This window comes from Sorex fumeus, unplaced genomic scaffold (genome assembly GCF_029834395.1).
Source record: "Sorex fumeus unplaced genomic scaffold, SorFum_2.1 ptg000126l, whole genome shotgun sequence".
In the NCBI taxonomy this organism is placed as follows: domain Eukaryota; kingdom Metazoa; phylum Chordata; class Mammalia; order Eulipotyphla; family Soricidae; genus Sorex; species Sorex fumeus.
Genome location: NW_026606183.1, coordinates 5,974,254 through 5,991,415, shown reverse-complemented (window position 1 = coordinate 5,991,415; position 17,162 = coordinate 5,974,254). Strand labels below are relative to the sequence as shown.

The following is a 17,162-nucleotide window of genomic DNA, read 5'->3' as shown; positions in this document are numbered from 1 at the left end:
GGTCTCTGTGGGGACTGAGTTGTTTGCCAGTGGGGAACTTTGGGGGGAACAGGTTTGGATCACCTGGGTGCTGGGGGTGGGGGACGGGGAGGGGGGCTTGTTGTGACTCTGGTCTGCAGGGAGACTTGGGCTGGGTTTCAGTCTGTCCCAGGTTTTAGCTCCGCCGGAAGGTTCAGTGGGTCTGTCTCTGTCTCTGGAATTGGGGTCTGACTGAGCCCTAGAAGGAGATTTTTGGCCCCAACCCAGAGACTGTCTGGAGCAAGTCCCCCGGGGGGGACCTGGGTGGCCGTGGGGCTCTCTTAGGGCGCAGGGTGGGATCTTGGAGGGGGAAGGGGGGGCTCAGCCTCACTGGATGCTGGGTGCCTGGCCAGATCTGGAAAAGCCACTTTTTCTGACTGCCGCCTGGGGCTCCGTGCAGCTGCGGCCAAGGCTGGGGTGTGGCCAGCTCCGCAGGCGGGCAGGCGGGGTGGGCCTGGGTGGGCCGTGGCCCTCCCTCCCTCACACGCCCCCACCCCGAGTACCCCGCACATTGCTCCCCCCCACCCCAAGCCCCATCCCAGCGGGTCCCGGCTTCCTTACATGGTCACAGCCGGGGATCCAGCTCCCGGACGTTCCCCCCCCAGCCCCCCGCCCCCACCGGACACGGCCCCCGCCCTGCTCGCCCCGCGCTGTCCGCTCGCGCCCCGCCATGGAGGACCTCGGTGAGTGGGGTCCCCTTGTCTCCAGACCCTCGCCGCAGCCTGGGTACCGCTCCAGCCCGGTGGCCTCACGTCCCCATCCCCGCCGCCGTCCTGTCGCTCCTGGCCGCTGCCCGCGCCTCCTTCCCGGCTCCACGTCCCCCTTCCTGCCGCTCCCTTCCTGTCCCGGCCGGGCGCTCCTCGCCTGCCCCGCTCCCCGCGCTCAGCCCCTGCAGCTCTGCCGCCCACGGAAGGACGCAAGAGGGGACGGGCAGCGGGCGCGGGCGGCGAAGGGGGGGCACGCCCGGGCACCTGGGCTGCGGGCTGCGTGCGGGGAGGGGAGTCGGGAAAGCCGACGGCGCGCGGGGAGGAGGGACCGCAAGTCCCCGGTCGCGGAGAGTTAAGGGCCCCTATAGACGTTCGGGATCCGGGCTTGGGGGTGCAAAGGAAAAACGGGTGCAGAGGGTCAAGATGCCAGGAAGAGGTGAAGGAAGTGTTCCACCGTGATGCTATTTTAAAAAAAAATGAGCCACAATACCTCTACTGCAAACCACAACACCCTAAAGGAAAGAGAGAGCAAAAGGGAATGCCCTGCCACAAAGGCGGGGTGGGATGGGGGGGATGGATGGGGTAGGGGGTGGGGGGAGGGCTACTGGGATCATTGGTGGTGAAGAATGGGCACTGGTGGAGGGATGGGTACTCGATCATTGTATAACTGAAACCCAAGTACGAAAGTTTGTAAGCCTACAACTGTACCTCATGGTGATTCACTAATTAAAAAAACAATTGAGCCAGAGATTTCCAAGTTCTGGAAGGAACAGGGTTCAGAGGATCCGGATCTGGGTGCGGAGTGGAGGGAGTGGGTTGTCTCAGGGAGGAAAGATCTCTAGTGTTTGGAGTTTGGGCTGGAAGGCAGTGCAGAAGGGGGCGCTGCTCAGTAGGGGTAGCAGGGCACTGAGCTGGACCTGGGCCAGGGCTGCTGGATAGAGTCTGTTTAGGGGTAGGATTTAGTGGGTGTGGCAGAAAAAAAGAACATCCTATCAGAAAGCAGGGTGCCAGGCAAACAGCCAGTTGAGCAATTTGGGGTGGAGCCAAATTTGGCTGAAGTAGAGCCAGTTTGGGCTGCATCCGGAAAGATGTGGTGAATAAAACAGTCAGGAGACTTGGGTTTGTGCATAACTCACACATGGAGTCATTTGGGATGTCTGGGCACGAATATTCTTTGCCATCTTTCTGCTTGTCTTTCTTGATCTGGCTTTCTTCTGATCATGCTTTCTTCTGATTCTTCTTTTCGGGGGATGGATGAGGTGGAGGTTCGGGAAGGGTTGACCACACCCTACCATGCTCAGGGGGCATTCATGGCTCTGTGTTCAGGAGTGACCCCTAGCAGTGCTCAGGAACCATAAGCAGTGCCAGGAATCTAACTTTTGCAAGGCAAGTGCTTTAACTTCTGTCTCTTCCTCCCTCCTTCCAGTTCTTAATGTTTGCTCTTAACACTAGCTTCTGACCTCACTACCTTTTGGGATCCGGATGCTCTGATATTCTACAGCCTTGTCTTTTTCCTAATCTTGATTTCTCAACCTCTCACCCGATGGCCTCTTCCTGCAGACGCCCTGCTCTCTGATCTGGAAACCACCACTTCACACATGCCAAGGTCAGGAGCTCCCAAAGAACAACCCCCAGAACCCCTCTCAGCTCCCCTGTCTTATGGTCACCAGCCACAGGTGAGATTAGATGCTGGTTTAGAAGAACATGGGCCTGGGGGGGAGGGGGGCATACAGGCCTGTCATCCTACATCTAACTCTTCTCTGTAGATGGGGTCTGGGGACTCTTCAGGAACCTCTGGGGACAAGGATCACCTATACAGGTGAGAGGCCTGGGTACTGCGGGAATGGGACAGTAATTAAGAGGACCAGAGCTATAGCACAGTGGGGAGGGCATTTGCCTTGCACATGGCTGACCTGGGTTTGATCCCTAGGATCCCATATGGTCCCCTGAGCACCACCGGGAGTAATTCCTGAGTGCAGAGCCAGGAGTAACCCCTGAGCATCACTGTGACCCAAACAGTAGAGAGAGAGAGAGAGAGAGAGAGAGAGAGAGAGAGAGAGAGAGAGAGCTGGGTGAAGAGATAGATGAAAAGCAACTTGGGCAAAGGTCAAGGGGATTCAGGGGCATCATTGGTGTTAAGAAATGCTAGAGCTTAATACCCAAACCGCAGAGTCAACAAAACTGAAATCATGGAACCGAAACTTAAAAGGTGCCTGTCAAGATGGCAGACTGGGGCTAGGGGTGAGTAGGGTAAGAGGAGGAACCTGGAGACACTGGTGGAGGGAAGTAGACACTGGTGATGGGATCATTAATGGAACATTGTATGTCAAAAACCCAACTATAAAGAACTTTGTAACTCATGTTGCTTTAATAAAATAAAATTGATGGTGGTGGGGGAGAGACTTGGGTGAAGAGGCTTCCCACCTCTGAATCCAGGCTCCTACCCTGTTTCCCAGTACGGTCTGCAAGCCTCGGTCCCCCAAGACTGTGTCCTCTGGAGCCCCTCCATTCTCCTCTTCCAGTGGAGTCTTGGGCACGGGGCTCTGTGAGCTAGACCGGTTGCTTCAGGAACTTAATGCTACTCAGTTCAACATCACAGGTACCGAGAAAGGCTTTCATGGGACGAGGGGAGGGCAGGGAAGGGGGATGGACTTAAATAGACACAAAATTTAACTGGGAGGGTGGGTAAAGCATGGCCTCTTGTCTATCATACCCTTTCTATCCCCTTGCAGATGAAATAATGTCTCAGTTCCCATCTAGTAAGGAGGCTGCAGGGGAGCAGAAGGAGGACCCATCTGACGACAAGAAAAGATCCAACCTGTAAGTTTGACTGTTTGGCAGGGCTGAGTTATTGGAGGGGTTATTCTCTGGGAGGCAAAGAGCTAACAGATCTTCACAGCCCTCCCAGCCCGACTCCAGCTCTCCCAAAGCCTTCTGCCACCTCAGCCACCCTGGAGCTGGATAGACTGATGGCTTCACTCTCTGACTTCCGTGTCCAGAATCATGTGAGTCAGGTGGGAGGAGGGTTGTGGGCAGTGTTGGCTTGTGATTCCCCCCTCCCACAAGACCTTTCTTCTGTCTTTATGACTCAACTCTCATGCCTTCTCTGCTGCAGCTTCCAACCTCTGCGCCAAGCCAGCCACCAGCGCCAAGCTCCGTGAATGAGGGTTCCCCGTCTCCACCAGGCCCTGCTAACAAGGGAAGCCTAGACTCCATGCTGGGAATGCTGCAGTCTGACCTCAGCCGACGTGGAGTTCCCACCCAGGCCAAGGGGCTCTGCGGCTCCTGCAATAAACCCATTGCTGGGCAAGTACGTGCGCCCACTGACTCATCTATATTACAAACCAGATTGAAACAAAACCAAAACACTTTCCCTCTTTTCAACACTCAGTTCTTGTCCAGAGGGATCATCTCCGACTACCATTGAAACCAGATTTATTGAAAGTAAATAACTCTGGGGCATGGCTATTATTGTTATTCATCTTTTGTGAACTAGGAAACTGAAGGTCTGAATCACAGCCAGTGAGTGTGTCACAGTGAGAATGTTAGTCCAGTTATCATCTATTGAGGCTCTGTTCTGGGCACACGTTGCTACTCCTTTACAAACCCTTGGTTTATTAATCTTTATAGATTCCTCAAGGTGCCCCCCCACCATCTCTTGGGCATCACAAATTCTATTTCTTCTCCATGAGAGTCTGGTCTGGGAACTCTGGTACTTGGCTTTGTGACATAGTTGATGTAACAGCTGTGTTCAGTGCTTGATTTAGACGCTCTTGCTAGAGTGTCCTGTTTCTTGGTCAAGCCAAGAAACACAACAAAACAAAACAAAAGGAAGAAAACAAAGTTTCACTACTGTACTCAGCTTTGAACTGCCAGGCCAACACTGGCGCCAAATCCCCCAGCAACCCACCATGCCACACCATGGTGTGACCCCGTTAAAAAATTATAATAGGGGCTGGAGCGATAGCATGGCTATCGTAGGATGTAGGGCATTTGCCTTGCACACAGCTGATCTGAGTTCAATTCCTAGCATCCCATATGGTCCCCTGAGCTCTGCCAAGAGTAATTCCTGAGTGCAAAGCCAGGAGTAACCCCTGAGCATTGCCAGGTGTGACACTCCCCCCAAAAAAAAGAAAAGAAAAAGAAAAAATATTATAATAAACTTCTGCTTGCATCTCAGAATTTCTAATCCCTGTAAAGCAGAGTGTCATTATGACTTTTGGGGGACCTATGCTGTTTTGCTTTCATGAGACCCTTCCTTCTTTAAGATATACTTTTAAAATTATACTTTGTGAATGTGTTGGTGTACAGATGAAATATTATGTATTAAATCTTTCTTTGAAAAGAAATGACATATTCATGGCATAATAGTTCTGAGCACTGTGATGTAAAGCCTGGGGTGACCCCATCACTTAAAGGCTGTCTTGAAAGTGGGGTGCTTCTTCCAGCTCTCCAGCGATAGGGCTTAAAAAGTCTTAACTTCCGACTGTTCAAGTGCATCCCACTGCGCCCCCAACCCGCAGGTGGTGACGGCGCTGGGGCGAGCCTGGCACCCTGAGCACTTCCTTTGCGGCGGCTGCTCTACGACCCTGGGAGGCAGCAGTTTCTTCGAGAAGGACGGAGCCCCCTTCTGCCCCGAGTGCTACTTTGAGCGCTTCTCCCCACGGTGTGGCCTCTGCAATCAACCCATCAGACACGTGAGCCACACGCACCCCACTACCCGCCCCGACCCTCTCGGGACCCAGCGCCCAGTCCCCTTCCCAAACTCCGAACTTGTCCCTCTCTCCGACTTCCAGGCCCCCTGCTAGTCCAGTTTCTCACGTTTGCTTCAACCCATTCACAGGGAGAGGGAGGAGAGGTAGCGGGAGGGACACCCAGCGTCTCCTTTTCTTCCCCCGCAGAAGATGGTCACAGCCTTGGGCACCCACTGGCACCCGGAGCACTTCTGCTGCGTCAGTTGCGGGGAGCCTTTCGGAGATGAGGGTGAGAGCGCGGCTTTGGCCTCCGACGCCGGGTGGGCGTTTGAGGTTCCAGCCCCGCCGAGGCCGGGACTTGGGGGCTTTCTCGTAGATTGGGAGGGGGGGCTCCCCGCTGCTCGGCGCCTGAGTGTCTCGCCGCCGCAGGCCCCTGGATCCCAGGTGCTGGGGGACCCGGTGCATCCCCTCCCTGGCTCCTTTCGACGATGGCCCCCCACTCCCGCAGGTTTCCACGAGCGCGAGGGGCGCCCCTACTGCCGCCGGGACTTCCTGCAGCTGTTCGCGCCGCGCTGCCAGGGCTGCCAGGGCCCGATCCTGGATAACTACATCTCGGCCCTGGGCGCACTCTGGCACCCGGACTGCTTCGTGTGCAGGGTGCGCGGCTGTGGGGGCGGCGCCGGGGCGGCGGAGGGGGCGGGGCCGGCTCGTGTCGGGTGGGGTTGACCGTGCTCTCCCCGCAGGAGTGCTTCGCGCCCTTCTCGGGAGGCAGCTTCTTTGAGCACGAGGGCCGCCCGCTGTGCGAGAGCCACTTTCACGCGCGGCGCGGCTCGCTGTGCGCCACGTGCGGCCTCCCGGTGACGGGTCGCTGCGTGTCGGCGCTGGGCCGCCGCTTCCACCCGGACCACTTCACCTGCACCTTCTGCCTGCGCCCGCTCACCAAGGGCTCGTTCCAGGAGCGAGCCGGCAAGCCCTACTGCCAGCCCTGCTTCCTCAAACTCTTCGGCTGACCGCGGCCGGCCGGGCGGCAGAGGCCCGTCCTCCTCCAAACGCCGCCGGGGTTCTGCAGACAAGACCTGGCCCTCTGATGTGGGGCCCTCGCCATCCCCCCTCTTCACTCCCCTCCTCTGTGGTGCCCCGCCCACTGAGGTACTAAACCCTCCCTAAGGTACTCTCCATCCTCCCCTGGGCCCCCAGTGCAGGGGGGCAGTGCCCTGCAGAGGGTCCTCCTCCACTCTCTGGAACTGCCGATTCAGCAGAAACCCGGCCAGCCCCTCCGGCTCCAGCTCTCACTGTTCTATGCACTTCTTTTCTACCTACATAAACACACATTTCCGGTCACTCCTGGTGTGGTGTCTTTGGGCAGGACCAGGGCGCCTCCGCCCATTCCAGACTGCTTTGCGTATCAGATGCGGCCCCACAGCTTGGAAGGGTGGAGACCAATGACAAGGACAGGACTGGGCTGTACAGATAATAGCAGAGCCCAAGCGGGTCCCTCCCCCTTCTTCAGCTGCATATATCTCTTTATATCCCCTCAAGCACCCGCTGATTGGCGTCCAGTGGCCTGACCCCTCCCCCCCAGAGCCCCCTCAGCATGGCTCCATTTAGAAGTTCCAATTTATGCTTTAATCTGAACCCTGAGATACAACTTCCCTCTAACTAGTACTTGACATGACATCGTCCCAGACAGAAGACCAAAGAATATGGTCAGGTCGGCAATAGGGGAGTGCACTCGGCCTCCGAAGACACAAGAACTCAGATTGGGGGCCAAGGAAGGTGCAGTATGGGGAAGCCTGAGTTTTATCTCTGAACTGCACAGGCCTATCTGGGTCCCAGCATTTGGCCCTATGCATTTTACTAGAGAGCCGACAGACTTGCGTTCAAATTATAGCACTTCAAGCTGGGAATGATGAATTCTGACATGCCTCCTAGCACCAGGTGAGGCTAGCTGCCAACAATAACCTGTATGGGCAGTACACAAGGGGAGGTGTCCCCTGACCTTGCCTGGGGCACATACCTCATAAGCTGCTCTACTGTTCTTTTTTGTTTTGTTTTTGACTCTCACCAAGTGGTGCTCAGGATTGACTCCTGGCTCTGTGCTCAGGGATCTCCTGATGGTGCTTAGGTGCCTATATACAGAGCCAGGGAATGAACTGGGGTTGACTGGGGAAGGCCTCTAATGTCTTGTCAGTCAAAAAACACTTCCTCTTTTTGCCCCTTGTACACATGCTTCCCAGGCACTACTGTCCTCCTCCTGGTATGTAACCATCTCCCTGTCTTGAGGATGGTTCAATTGGCCATGCGTTCCTTCATCCACCAAGTGTTAATTGAGCACATACCAGTTTCTGGGGAGAATGCACAGAACCAAGCCCTCAACATAGATGAAGTCTAGTAGCCAAACATGCTCAAGTGACCAGTGTGATGAATAATGGGAACTTCCCTGACCACTTAAGTTGACTGTTACCCTCCTGTTTCCACCTACAATACGTCCTCGTCCCTTTATAGTGCTGTTGCCATAGGTGTTTGTTGCTCCCTTATGTCTACTTCTGGAACAAGAGTTTCTTTGTTAGATGGACACATTTGATTTGCTGACCGTTGTCTCTTTGGTATCTAGAACGGTGTCTAATTCAAAAAAAATAATTGTTAATGAAGAAAGAAAGGAAGGAGGAAGGTGAGAAGGACAAAATAGAGAACTAAGATCAAGGTGAGGAAAGTGTTGTCTTCTTAACCAGATAGAAAAAGCCTCTGTGAAAATGTACTGTCCTAGCTGAGGCTTCACGATTGAGAAAGAGCTAGTCAAGCAAAGAGACTGAGAACATTCCAGACGCAGAAATTAGCTGGTGCAAAGGCCAGATGATAGGAAAGAACTTGGCACTTTGGAGAAAGAAAGGAAGCCCAGTGTCATTGGGTTAGAGCCAGCAGTGGGGAGAGGCAGAGGTCAGAAAGAAAGCAGATACTCATCAGGAAGGGATTTGTAGGCCATCGTGAAGATGGATAGGTTTGTAAGTACCAGTAACTCTAGTGTGTTCTCTGACACTTACTCTGGATTTTTCTCAGGCACTTTTAGTTGCTTTAGGGGCTTGTAAAAAGCCTGACCCAAGTAGTTGCCCACTCAGATTCACTTAGCCCACAACCCTGGAAATTATGTGCAGATAGTTCCCAGATATCCTGTCTCCCCAGCTGCTTCCTGAGTTTCTGTCTGGAGTGTGGTCCTGGATCTAGCAGGCCTGAAGTGTGGTGGAAGTAGTTTCCAACAAGTTAGAGACAGAAGTACCCTATTATCCTTAACAATGAGGTGTGTTCTCCACCTCTGAGCTCAGAAGGTCTCTAGAACTGGGCTTGAATTACACTGTTCACAATGGTAACCCATTCATCAACACATCTTTTATTGGATTTCTCCCAACTGTTCTCAGTCTCCCTTCCTCCTTCAGTCTTTAGTGGGTTTATGTCTCTCCCTTCTAATATCCTTGCACCCATATTCTTGTCTTAGAGTCTGCTTTTGAAGAGATACAAAATAAGGCTCTTTAATATTGCCTGAAAATAGTTTCCTGTTCACTGTCTCTGGAATGAAGCTAACTGCTGTAATCAGACATCCAGGTTAGGTCCATTCTAGGAAAGAAAAGTACTATTTTTTGCCTTCACACTCATATTCATCAACATCATCCCTTTCTGTATTCAGTCCTGCGCTGAACAATGGAACTCCAGTGATAAATCAGATAATTTCTTGATTTTGCAGCATCTCTAGTTTGGTTGGAGAGACAGGCCAAGGCCTTTTCTTTCTTTCTTTCTTTCTTTCTTTCTTTCTTTCTTTTTCTTTTTGGGTCACACCCAGCGATGCACAGGGTTTACTCCTGGGTCTGCACTCAGATATTACTCCTGGTTCTTGGGGAACCATATGGGATGCTGGGAATTGAACCCAGGTTGGCAAACGCCCTACCCACTGTACCCCTCCCCCCAAGCCTTTACAAGGGCTACACAATGTGCTCCTAACTATCAGGAAGACCATTCTTGAAAGGGTAATGTGGACTGGGTACTGAAGGCAGAGTAGAAGTTGCCATTTGGAAGGCAGGGAAGCATTCTATGAAAGGTGCTTTTTGTGAAAGTTGGGGATACACGGGGGCTGGGCAAACCAAGAGTATCAAAAGCGAGACGTTATTTCATTCTAGATTTGGTAGAGAAGCCAGGGGAAGGGTAAACAAGAGTTGGGGGTTGGCAGGCCTTCAACATCAGCCCGAGGTTCTTTTACTTCCTCCTATTATTAGGAGCTATGGGAGGATCTTGAGCATAGAAATGATAGAACTGGCTTTGAAAATGATCCCTCGGGGTCGAGCGATAGTACAGCGGGTAGGGCATTTGCCTTGTATGCGGCCGACCTGAGTTCGATCCCCGGCATCCCAAGTGGTCCCCCAAGCACCACCAGGAGTAATTCCTGAGTGCAGAGCCAGGAATATCTCCTGAGCATTTCTGGATGTGCCCCAAAAAGCAAAAAAAGAAAAAAAATGAAAATGATCCCTCTGGAGTTTGTTGGGAATTTTAAACCTGGGGCCCTGGGAAGGGATGGGAGCTGAGACCCCAGAAAGAGTGCTCCTGATCTCGAAAGAGTTCACCTTTGGCCTTGATGTGACCTGATTCAGCTAAACATAGTTGAGGTGGGGGGACCAGGCTTGGGGGACTTGCCGGCTCAGTGCCCCTGAGGTAACCATTAATCTCTTCCCTGGGGAATTCCAGGGGCTCATCCTTTGAGGAGCAGATCGTGAGCAGAATGGAGGAACAGACAGAGGCAAGCTCGGCACCCGGGCTGGAGGACCAGAGTGTCCTTATTGACAACCCTGCTGACATTGTCGTCATTGCTGCTTATTTCCTTCTGGTCATTGGTGTTGGACTGTGGGTGAGATATCAAGGGAAGACTACTGGGGGCCATGCTCCGGGGCTTGGGGTTGAGGGGAGGTCTCAGGAAAAGTCTTCCCATAGACCATAAAGGCAGAGTACCTGGACCGGAAGGGGAGATCTGAACAGAAAGGAGCAAGCTAGTCTCTAAACAGCTTCAGGAAGACTCAGCCAACATTCATTCCTTGCTCGCTCACCTTTGGGTGATCTCATGGAGGGGGGTTGATAGATTTTCATCGGGGACAGCTTTCTAAATGAGGCTTCTGTTTTTCCTGTCTACATTATAGCTAGAGCAATAGCACAGCGGGTAGGGCGTTTGCCTTGCACGCGGCTGACCCAGGTTCAATTCTTCTGCCCCTCTCGGAGAGCCCAACAAGCTACTGAGAGTAGCCCGCCTTCAGGGCAGGGCCTGGCAAGCTCTGTGTGGCCTATTCAATATGCCAAACACAGTAACAAGTCTCACAATGGAGACATTACTGGTGCCCGCTCGAGCAAATCGATGAACAATGGGAGGACAGTGCTACCTTATGACTTACTTTTGGATATGGTGTTCATATCCAAAGCCCTTGGCAAGAATCAGGCTGAAACCAGCCAGACTCAACTTGGAGAGCTGGATGCCAGGGTAGGGCCTGGTTTGCTCTGGGTTTCTGGAAGAGGAGGGTGGGGGTGGGGTAGTGTGTGAACCCTCAGGAGAGCAGAGCACCAGTTAATCTTCAGCCGGGAACAAGCCTGAGGAATGTGTTTAGGAGCCTAATGATGCCCAGAGACGTGCCCCTGATCCAGATCTCTCCCTATCTATGTCCTCCAGTCCATGTGCAGGACCAATAGAGGCACTGTGGGTGGCTACTTCTTGGCAGGACGAAGCATGGTGTGGTGGCCGGTGAGTGAGGCTTGGCCTGTGGTGCGGGAGGGGCTTCAAGGAACATTGTGACTCACCTTCACCCTGCCATCCTCCCCCCTCCCACCCCAGGTTGGGGCTTCTCTCTTCGCCAGCAATATCGGCAGTGGCCACTTTGTGGGCCTCGCAGGGACTGGAGCCGCGAGTGGCTTGGCTGTGGCTGGATTTGAGTGGAATGTGAGTCCCCTTGTTTACCCAAAACCCTCACCCTCTGGAGGACCCTCGAAGGGTTCCCTCCTGGAGAGACTGCAGGTGGGGTGTGTGTGTAAGAGGAAATAGAACTTCCCCCCTTGGTAGGGGCTGGGCTTCCAGTGGGGGACCCATGCTTGGAGGTGGGGGCCTGTAAAGGCAGCCATTTTCTGAATAAAGATATGGGGCTGGGGTGATAGCACAGCTGGTAGGGTGTTTGCCTTGCATGCAGCCAACCCGAGTTTGATTCCCAGCATCCCATATGGTCCCTCAAGCACCGCCCAGGAGTAATTTCTGAGTGCATGAGCCAGGAGTAAACCCTGTGCATCGCCGGGTGTGACCCAAAAAACAAAACAAAAACAAAAACAAAGATAGGCTCTGCTCCTGACATCCCTACGGGAGCCCGGGCCAGGCCCCAGCCTCTGCTTGAGGTCAGGGCCCTCCAGGCTCCTTGAAGCTGCGCTCTGGGGGGCCTCTCTGGATTGGTTAAAGTCCTTGCAGAACCAGGAAGGAGACAAAGCTCTGGCACTGAGACTCACCCTGGAGGGCTGGAGATATCAGGGTTGGTCCCAGGCCTTGGGAGACAGAAAGTGGGATGGGAGGAGAGGGGAAGGGAGGGTCAGGTGGAGGAATCTTATATTTGGGTTCAGGTGCTGGGATATGGGAGAAGGGAGCATGGGGGCCCAAGAATACAGTCTGAGGGCAGGAAGGTGAGTCAAGGGTGGGTCCAAGAAGGTGTCCCGACCTTGTGCCTTTCTGCCTGGGATCCACAGCAGCATCCTCTGGGGGGCTTCAGGGACCTCCTCTGGGCCACCTCAGCTGTCCCTCTGTGCCCCCAGGCGCTGTTCGTGGTGCTGCTCCTCGGCTGGCTCTTCGCGCCCGTGTACCTGACGGCAGGCGTCATTACCATGCCCCAGTACCTGCGCAAGCGCTTCGGCGGCCACCGCATCCGCCTCTACTTGTCTGTGCTCTCACTGTTTCTGTACATCTTCACCAAGATTTCGGTGTGAGAGCTTGGTGTGGTGGGATCCTGGGTGGCGGGCACTCTGTTTGGGCGCTCTGAGTGGGTGCTCTTGAAGGGCCTGGAAGGATGGGACCAAGGAGAAATTGTTCTTGGTCCTGTTCCTCCAGGGAGGCATGGCCTTGGAAGGAATAGATTTCTGGGGCCCTGACCATAATGGGTGAGACCTGCGAAGACTGGATGAATAGGGACTTCTGAGTGGTGGCCTCATAGGGCCAAGGCCTACCCCTTTGGGTCCTGATCTGCTCTCCTGCTCACTTCTCAAAGGTGGACATGTTCTCGGGGGCAGTCTTCATCCAACAGGCTCTGGGCTGGAACATCTACGCCTCTGTCATTGCGCTCCTGGCCATTACCATGATCTACACTGTGACAGGTGGCTGTGGCATGGGTTTAGGGAAACGCTTGCTCAGAAGATGCGCTGGGGCTTAGGGGAGTCAAGAATGATAAAGGGAGTGGGGTGGAAAACTTCTGAAATGATGTGTTTCAAGAAAAAAAAAAGACCTAAATCTATGAAATATACACACGTGCGCACAATCACGCATGCATGCATGCACACATGCACACACATGCACACACGCACACACACACTATTCCTTGGAATTGGACTGGAAAGACAAGTCACTGAGCCTGTACTGGATGTGGGCAGGCTCAGAAGCTCTTTTTGTGAGCAGGGGTGGAGGCTGGAGCAGGTACAACCAGTCTCCAGCACCAAATGCAGTTTCCAGGATCCTAGTGCGGGGCCAGAGGAGTCAGGCCTGGTACCAAGGGTGGCTTGAGGGACCCAGACACGGGGATGGGATGGGGTGCAGAATGGGACCTTAGAGAATTAGATGAGAAAACTGTGGTGATGAGAAGGCTCTGGAGTCTGGCCCAAGGGGCATCAGAAGAGGCTGAAACCAAGCTCACACTTGGTGAACCCAGTGAAAACGCCACGCTCTGCCTCCCGAGCATGGAATCTGGGCCTCGGTTCTGATACATGTTCTTCAGGAAGGGATACTAGATTTGGCCGTGGGCACTGACCTGGGTGGTGTTGCAGGCGGACTGGCAGCGCTGATGTACACAGACACTGTGCAGACCTTCGTTATCCTTGGGGGCGCCTTCATCCTCATGGGTTATGGTAAGGTGGCTAGCCAACCGGCATGGGGACACCGAGGTCTTGGGTCTGCCTGCTCAGTCACGGAGCAAGGACATTACAGCTGCTCCGCACCTGAGTTCTCTAGAAAGTGCCTTGGCATGACTGCCTTACAGCTTTCCACGAGGTGGGCGGCTATTCAGGACTTTTTGACAAGTACTTGGGGGCAGTGACGTCGCTGACGGTATCCGAGGATCCGGCTGTCGGGAACATCTCCAGCTCCTGTTACCATCCCCGGGCCGACTCCTACCACCTGCTGCGGGACCCTGTGGCTGGAGATCTGCCCTGGCCCGCGCTGCTCGTGGGGCTCACCATCGTCTCCGGCTGGTACTGGTGCAGCGATCAGGTGCGGGGTGGAGTCTGGGTAGGGTCTGGCAGCGCGGAGCTGGGCGGGCAAAGGCAACGGCAGGGGGAGGCGGGCCGAGGAGGCGGGTCTGAGGCACCAGAGCGCGGTCTACCTTTGGGGGCTGAGCTGGAGCACGTCTCTCTTTTTCTTTTTCTTTTTTAGGGGGGGCGGGGGGGGTGGATGGTCACTCCCGGCTTGCACAGGGGTTACTCCTGGCTCATGCACTCAGCAATTACTCCTGGCGGTGCTCGGAGGACCATATGGGATGCTGGGAATAGAACCCCGGTCGGCTGCGTGCTAGGCAATCGCCCTACCCGCTGTGCTGTGCTATCGCTCTCAATAACAAGCAGGGGGCGGGGTGGGGGTAGGGAGGAGGCGGGGAGGGCCTGAGTGGTCCGATGCTTGTCGCCTGCAGGTCATAGTGCAGCGCTGCCTGGCCGGGAAGAACCTAACGCACATCAAGGCGGGCTGCATCCTCTGCGGCTACTTGAAGCTCATGCCCATGTTCCTCATGGTCATGCCAGGCATGATCAGTCGCATTCTGTACCCGGGTAACGTCTGCTTTCTTGCCCAGCCGAGTCCTGTTACCCTCCATCCCCATCCTGCTCGCCTCTAGTGCAAGGAGCTTGGTTCCTTTTTGGGTTACTGGCCCCACCGTGTCAGCACCCCCATGTCCCTCGCCCCCAAACCCTGCGCTACCAGGGTTTCCCCCTAGTCCTCTTTTCTGCAGACGAGGTGGCATGCGTGGTGCCTGAAGTGTGCAAGCGTGTGTGTGGGACCGAGGTGGGCTGCTCCAACATCGCCTACCCGCGCCTGGTGGTAAAGCTCATGCCCAATGGTGAGGACGGGGTGGCGGGTGCCTGGGTTTCCCCCCCACCCCCGGGACTCCCTGGTGGGCTGGGTCTCACGGCGCCACCTGCCCTTAGGTCTGCGTGGACTCATGCTGGCCGTCATGCTGGCCGCGCTCATGTCCTCGCTGGCGTCCATCTTCAACAGCAGCAGCACGCTTTTCACCATGGACATCTACACGCGCCTGCGCCCCCGCGCCGGCGACCGCGAGCTCCTGCTGGTCGGACGGTGCGGCCCGGCCCGGGTTTCCTTCCCCGTCATCACCTCCATCCTGCCGCCCCCCAGGTGGGGGGGCTCCGGGCGCGCGGAGGGGGAGGGGCGTCGAGGGTCTTGATCAGACGCCCCGCCGTCGCCCTCCATCCCCCACGCAGGCTCTGGGTGGTGTTCATCGTGGCCGTGTCGGTGGCCTGGCTCCCGGTGGTGCAGGCGGCGCAGGGCGGGCAGCTCTTCGACTACATCCAGGCTGTCTCCAGCTACCTGGCACCGCCCGTGTCCGCCGTGTTCGTGCTCGCTCTCTTCGTGCCCCGGGTCAATGAGAAGGTGCGCGTTGAGGGATCCTTCTGCTCCTGACCCGGGCTCCTGAAGCAGCCCCGGTGGGTGGCTGACCCTCTCCTCACCCCACCTCCCCAGGGTGCCTTCTGGGGCCTGATCGGCGGGCTGCTGATGGGTCTGGCGCGCCTTATTCCCGAGTTCTCCTTCGGCTCTGGCAGCTGCGTGCGCCCTTCGTCCTGCCCAGCAATTATCTGTGGGGTGCACTATCTCTATTTCGCCATCGTGCTGTTCTTGTGTTCCGGCCTTCTCATCCTCCTAATTTCACTGTGCACAGAGCCCATTCCCCAGAAGCACGTAAGTGCCATGCTCGGATAAACATCACTAGGACCCAAGTGGGCAGTGCCGTCCTCTGGCAAGTCGAGTCTGCCCCCGGAGGAAGAACTTAAATTTCTCTGTTGGGGGTTTTCTGAGAGCAAGCTGGGGATCCAGTCTGAAGCTGCATTTGCGAAGCAAATACTGAGTTTCAATTTAAGTGTCATTTATTTGAGATGGTCTGGGGAGAGGTGGCTTATAGAAGTCTGGAGGTGATGCTTATAGTGCCCAGTCTCTGGCATGGTCCTGGGATTTAAAATATGGGGTTGGGGCTGAAGTGATAGCACAGCGGGTAGAGAGTTTGCCTTGCACGAGGCCGACCAGGGTTCGATTCCCAGCATCCCGTATGGTCCCCTGAGCACCGCCAGGGGTAATTCCTGAGTGCATGAGCCAGGAGTAACCCCTGCACATTACAGGGTGTGACCCAAAAAGCAAAATAAAACAAAATAAAATAAAATATGGGGTAAGGGCTGGAGCAATAGCACAGTGGGTAGGGCATTTGCCTTGCACGTGACCGACCCGGGTTCGATTCCCAGCATCCCATATGGTTCCTTGAGCACCACCAGGAGTTATTCCTGAGTGCAGAGCCAGGAGTAGCCCCTGTGCATCGCTGGGTGTGACCCAAAAAAAAATGGGGTAAGGCTGGTGACGAAGAAGAAGGAGTACCAGTGTCTTGGAAGCCCATGAAAGGCTTGGTCTGGAAGGGCTAATGGTGGACAGAATGACTGGGTCTGGAAGGATGAGGAGGGGGCAAACAGGAAAATACCATGAGCAGAAACACCCACGCAAAGAACCATAGCAGGAAAGTGTAAAGTAGAATTCTGAATGTAGATAGGACACCCGGTGTGATAAAACAGAGCCAACAGCTTTATTTTTTTAGTATTTTAATTTTATTGAATCGTTGCGATGGTACAATAGCTTTAAAACTCCAGCTGAGGAGGGTTGTTCCGGCCAGAGGATAACGTGCAGTGGGTTAGAGGGATGGAGGAAGTTGAACTTGGACTTGGTCAGGGAGTTCCAGTGTGGCCGCAAGGTCGGGGGAACTACACAGAGCCCACACCGAGTCTCCACTCCCCCTTTCCAGCTCCACCGCCTGGTTTACAGTCTCCGGCACAGCAAGGAGGAGCGGGAAGACCTGGACGTGGATGAGCTGAGAGGGCCAACCTCGCCCCCAGTACAAAACGGGTGCCTGGAACATGCAGTGGAGATTGAGGGTAAGACACAGCCCAGGGAAGTAGGACGAGGAGGCGGAGGGGTGACAAGATCCTGCAAACTAACTGTAAGACCTCAATTTTTCAGAGCCCCGGTCCCCAGCACCAGGCTTTTTCCGCCAGTGCCTGCTCTGGTTCTGTGGAATGAGCAAGGGTGGGTCAAGTGGTCCCCCACCCCCGACCGAGGAGGAGGTGGCTGAAGCAGCCAGGCAGATGGAGGACATCAGTGAGAACCCAACTTGGGCCCGCGTGGTCAATCTCAATGCGTTGCTCATGATGGCTGTGGCCGTCTTCCTCTGGGGATTTTATGCTTGAGGTCAACTTTTCTGGGAATCTGAGCTATAGC

The 17,162-nt window shown here is 55.0% G+C and overlaps 2 protein-coding genes across 3 annotated transcripts; both read left to right on the top strand.

Moving 5' to 3' along the window:
• The first annotated feature begins 649 nt into the window (after positions 1 to 649).
• Positions 650 to 6,683, top strand: TGFB1I1 (transforming growth factor beta 1 induced transcript 1). Of its 2 annotated transcripts, none has more exons than XM_056137720.1 (11): positions 650 to 701; positions 2,286 to 2,401; positions 2,492 to 2,544; positions 3,182 to 3,324; positions 3,458 to 3,545; positions 3,625 to 3,730; positions 3,841 to 4,035; positions 5,249 to 5,422; positions 5,627 to 5,708; positions 5,928 to 6,076; positions 6,163 to 6,683. In XM_056137720.1, exons 1-11 carry the CDS (start codon positions 689 to 691, stop codon positions 6,427 to 6,429), a joined length of 1,386 nt encoding a protein of 461 aa, XP_055993695.1. In that variant the 5' UTR covers positions 650 to 688; the 3' UTR covers positions 6,430 to 6,683. The 2 variants fall into 2 exon arrangements, with proteins under 2 accessions (XP_055993695.1, XP_055993696.1); XM_056137721.1 differs by lacking the exon at positions 650 to 701 and adding an exon at positions 1,109 to 1,161.
• Positions 6,684 to 10,181: 3,498 nt separating this feature from the next.
• On the top strand, positions 10,182 to 17,131 carry SLC5A2 (solute carrier family 5 member 2). Its single transcript, XM_056137718.1, has 14 exons — positions 10,182 to 10,307; positions 11,115 to 11,186; positions 11,277 to 11,381; positions 12,233 to 12,397; positions 12,682 to 12,787; positions 13,451 to 13,531; positions 13,663 to 13,892; positions 14,308 to 14,443; positions 14,623 to 14,730; positions 14,819 to 14,969; positions 15,113 to 15,281; positions 15,372 to 15,587; positions 16,690 to 16,819; positions 16,905 to 17,131. Exons 1-14 carry the CDS (start codon positions 10,182 to 10,184, stop codon positions 17,129 to 17,131), a joined length of 2,022 nt encoding a protein of 673 aa, XP_055993693.1.
• The last annotated feature ends 31 nt before the right edge of the window (positions 17,132 to 17,162 follow it).

Coding starts and splice junctions, on each gene's coding strand:
- SLC5A2 (XM_056137718.1), top strand. CDS start 10,182: ATGGAGGAACAGACAGAGGCAAGCTCGGCACCCGGGCTGGAGGACCAG. Junction 11,187..11,276: donor GAAGCATGGTGTGGTGGCCG/GTGAGTGAGGCT, acceptor CTCCCACCCCAG/GTTGGGGCTTCTCTCTTCGC. Junction 12,788..13,450: donor CATGATCTACACTGTGACAG/GTGGCTGTGGCA, acceptor GTGGTGTTGCAG/GCGGACTGGCAGCGCTGATG.
- TGFB1I1 (XM_056137720.1), top strand. Junction 4,036..5,248: donor ATAAACCCATTGCTGGGCAA/GTACGTGCGCCC, acceptor CCCAACCCGCAG/GTGGTGACGGCGCTGGGGCG. Junction 5,709..5,927: donor GGAGCCTTTCGGAGATGAGG/GTGAGAGCGCGG, acceptor CCACTCCCGCAG/GTTTCCACGAGCGCGAGGGG.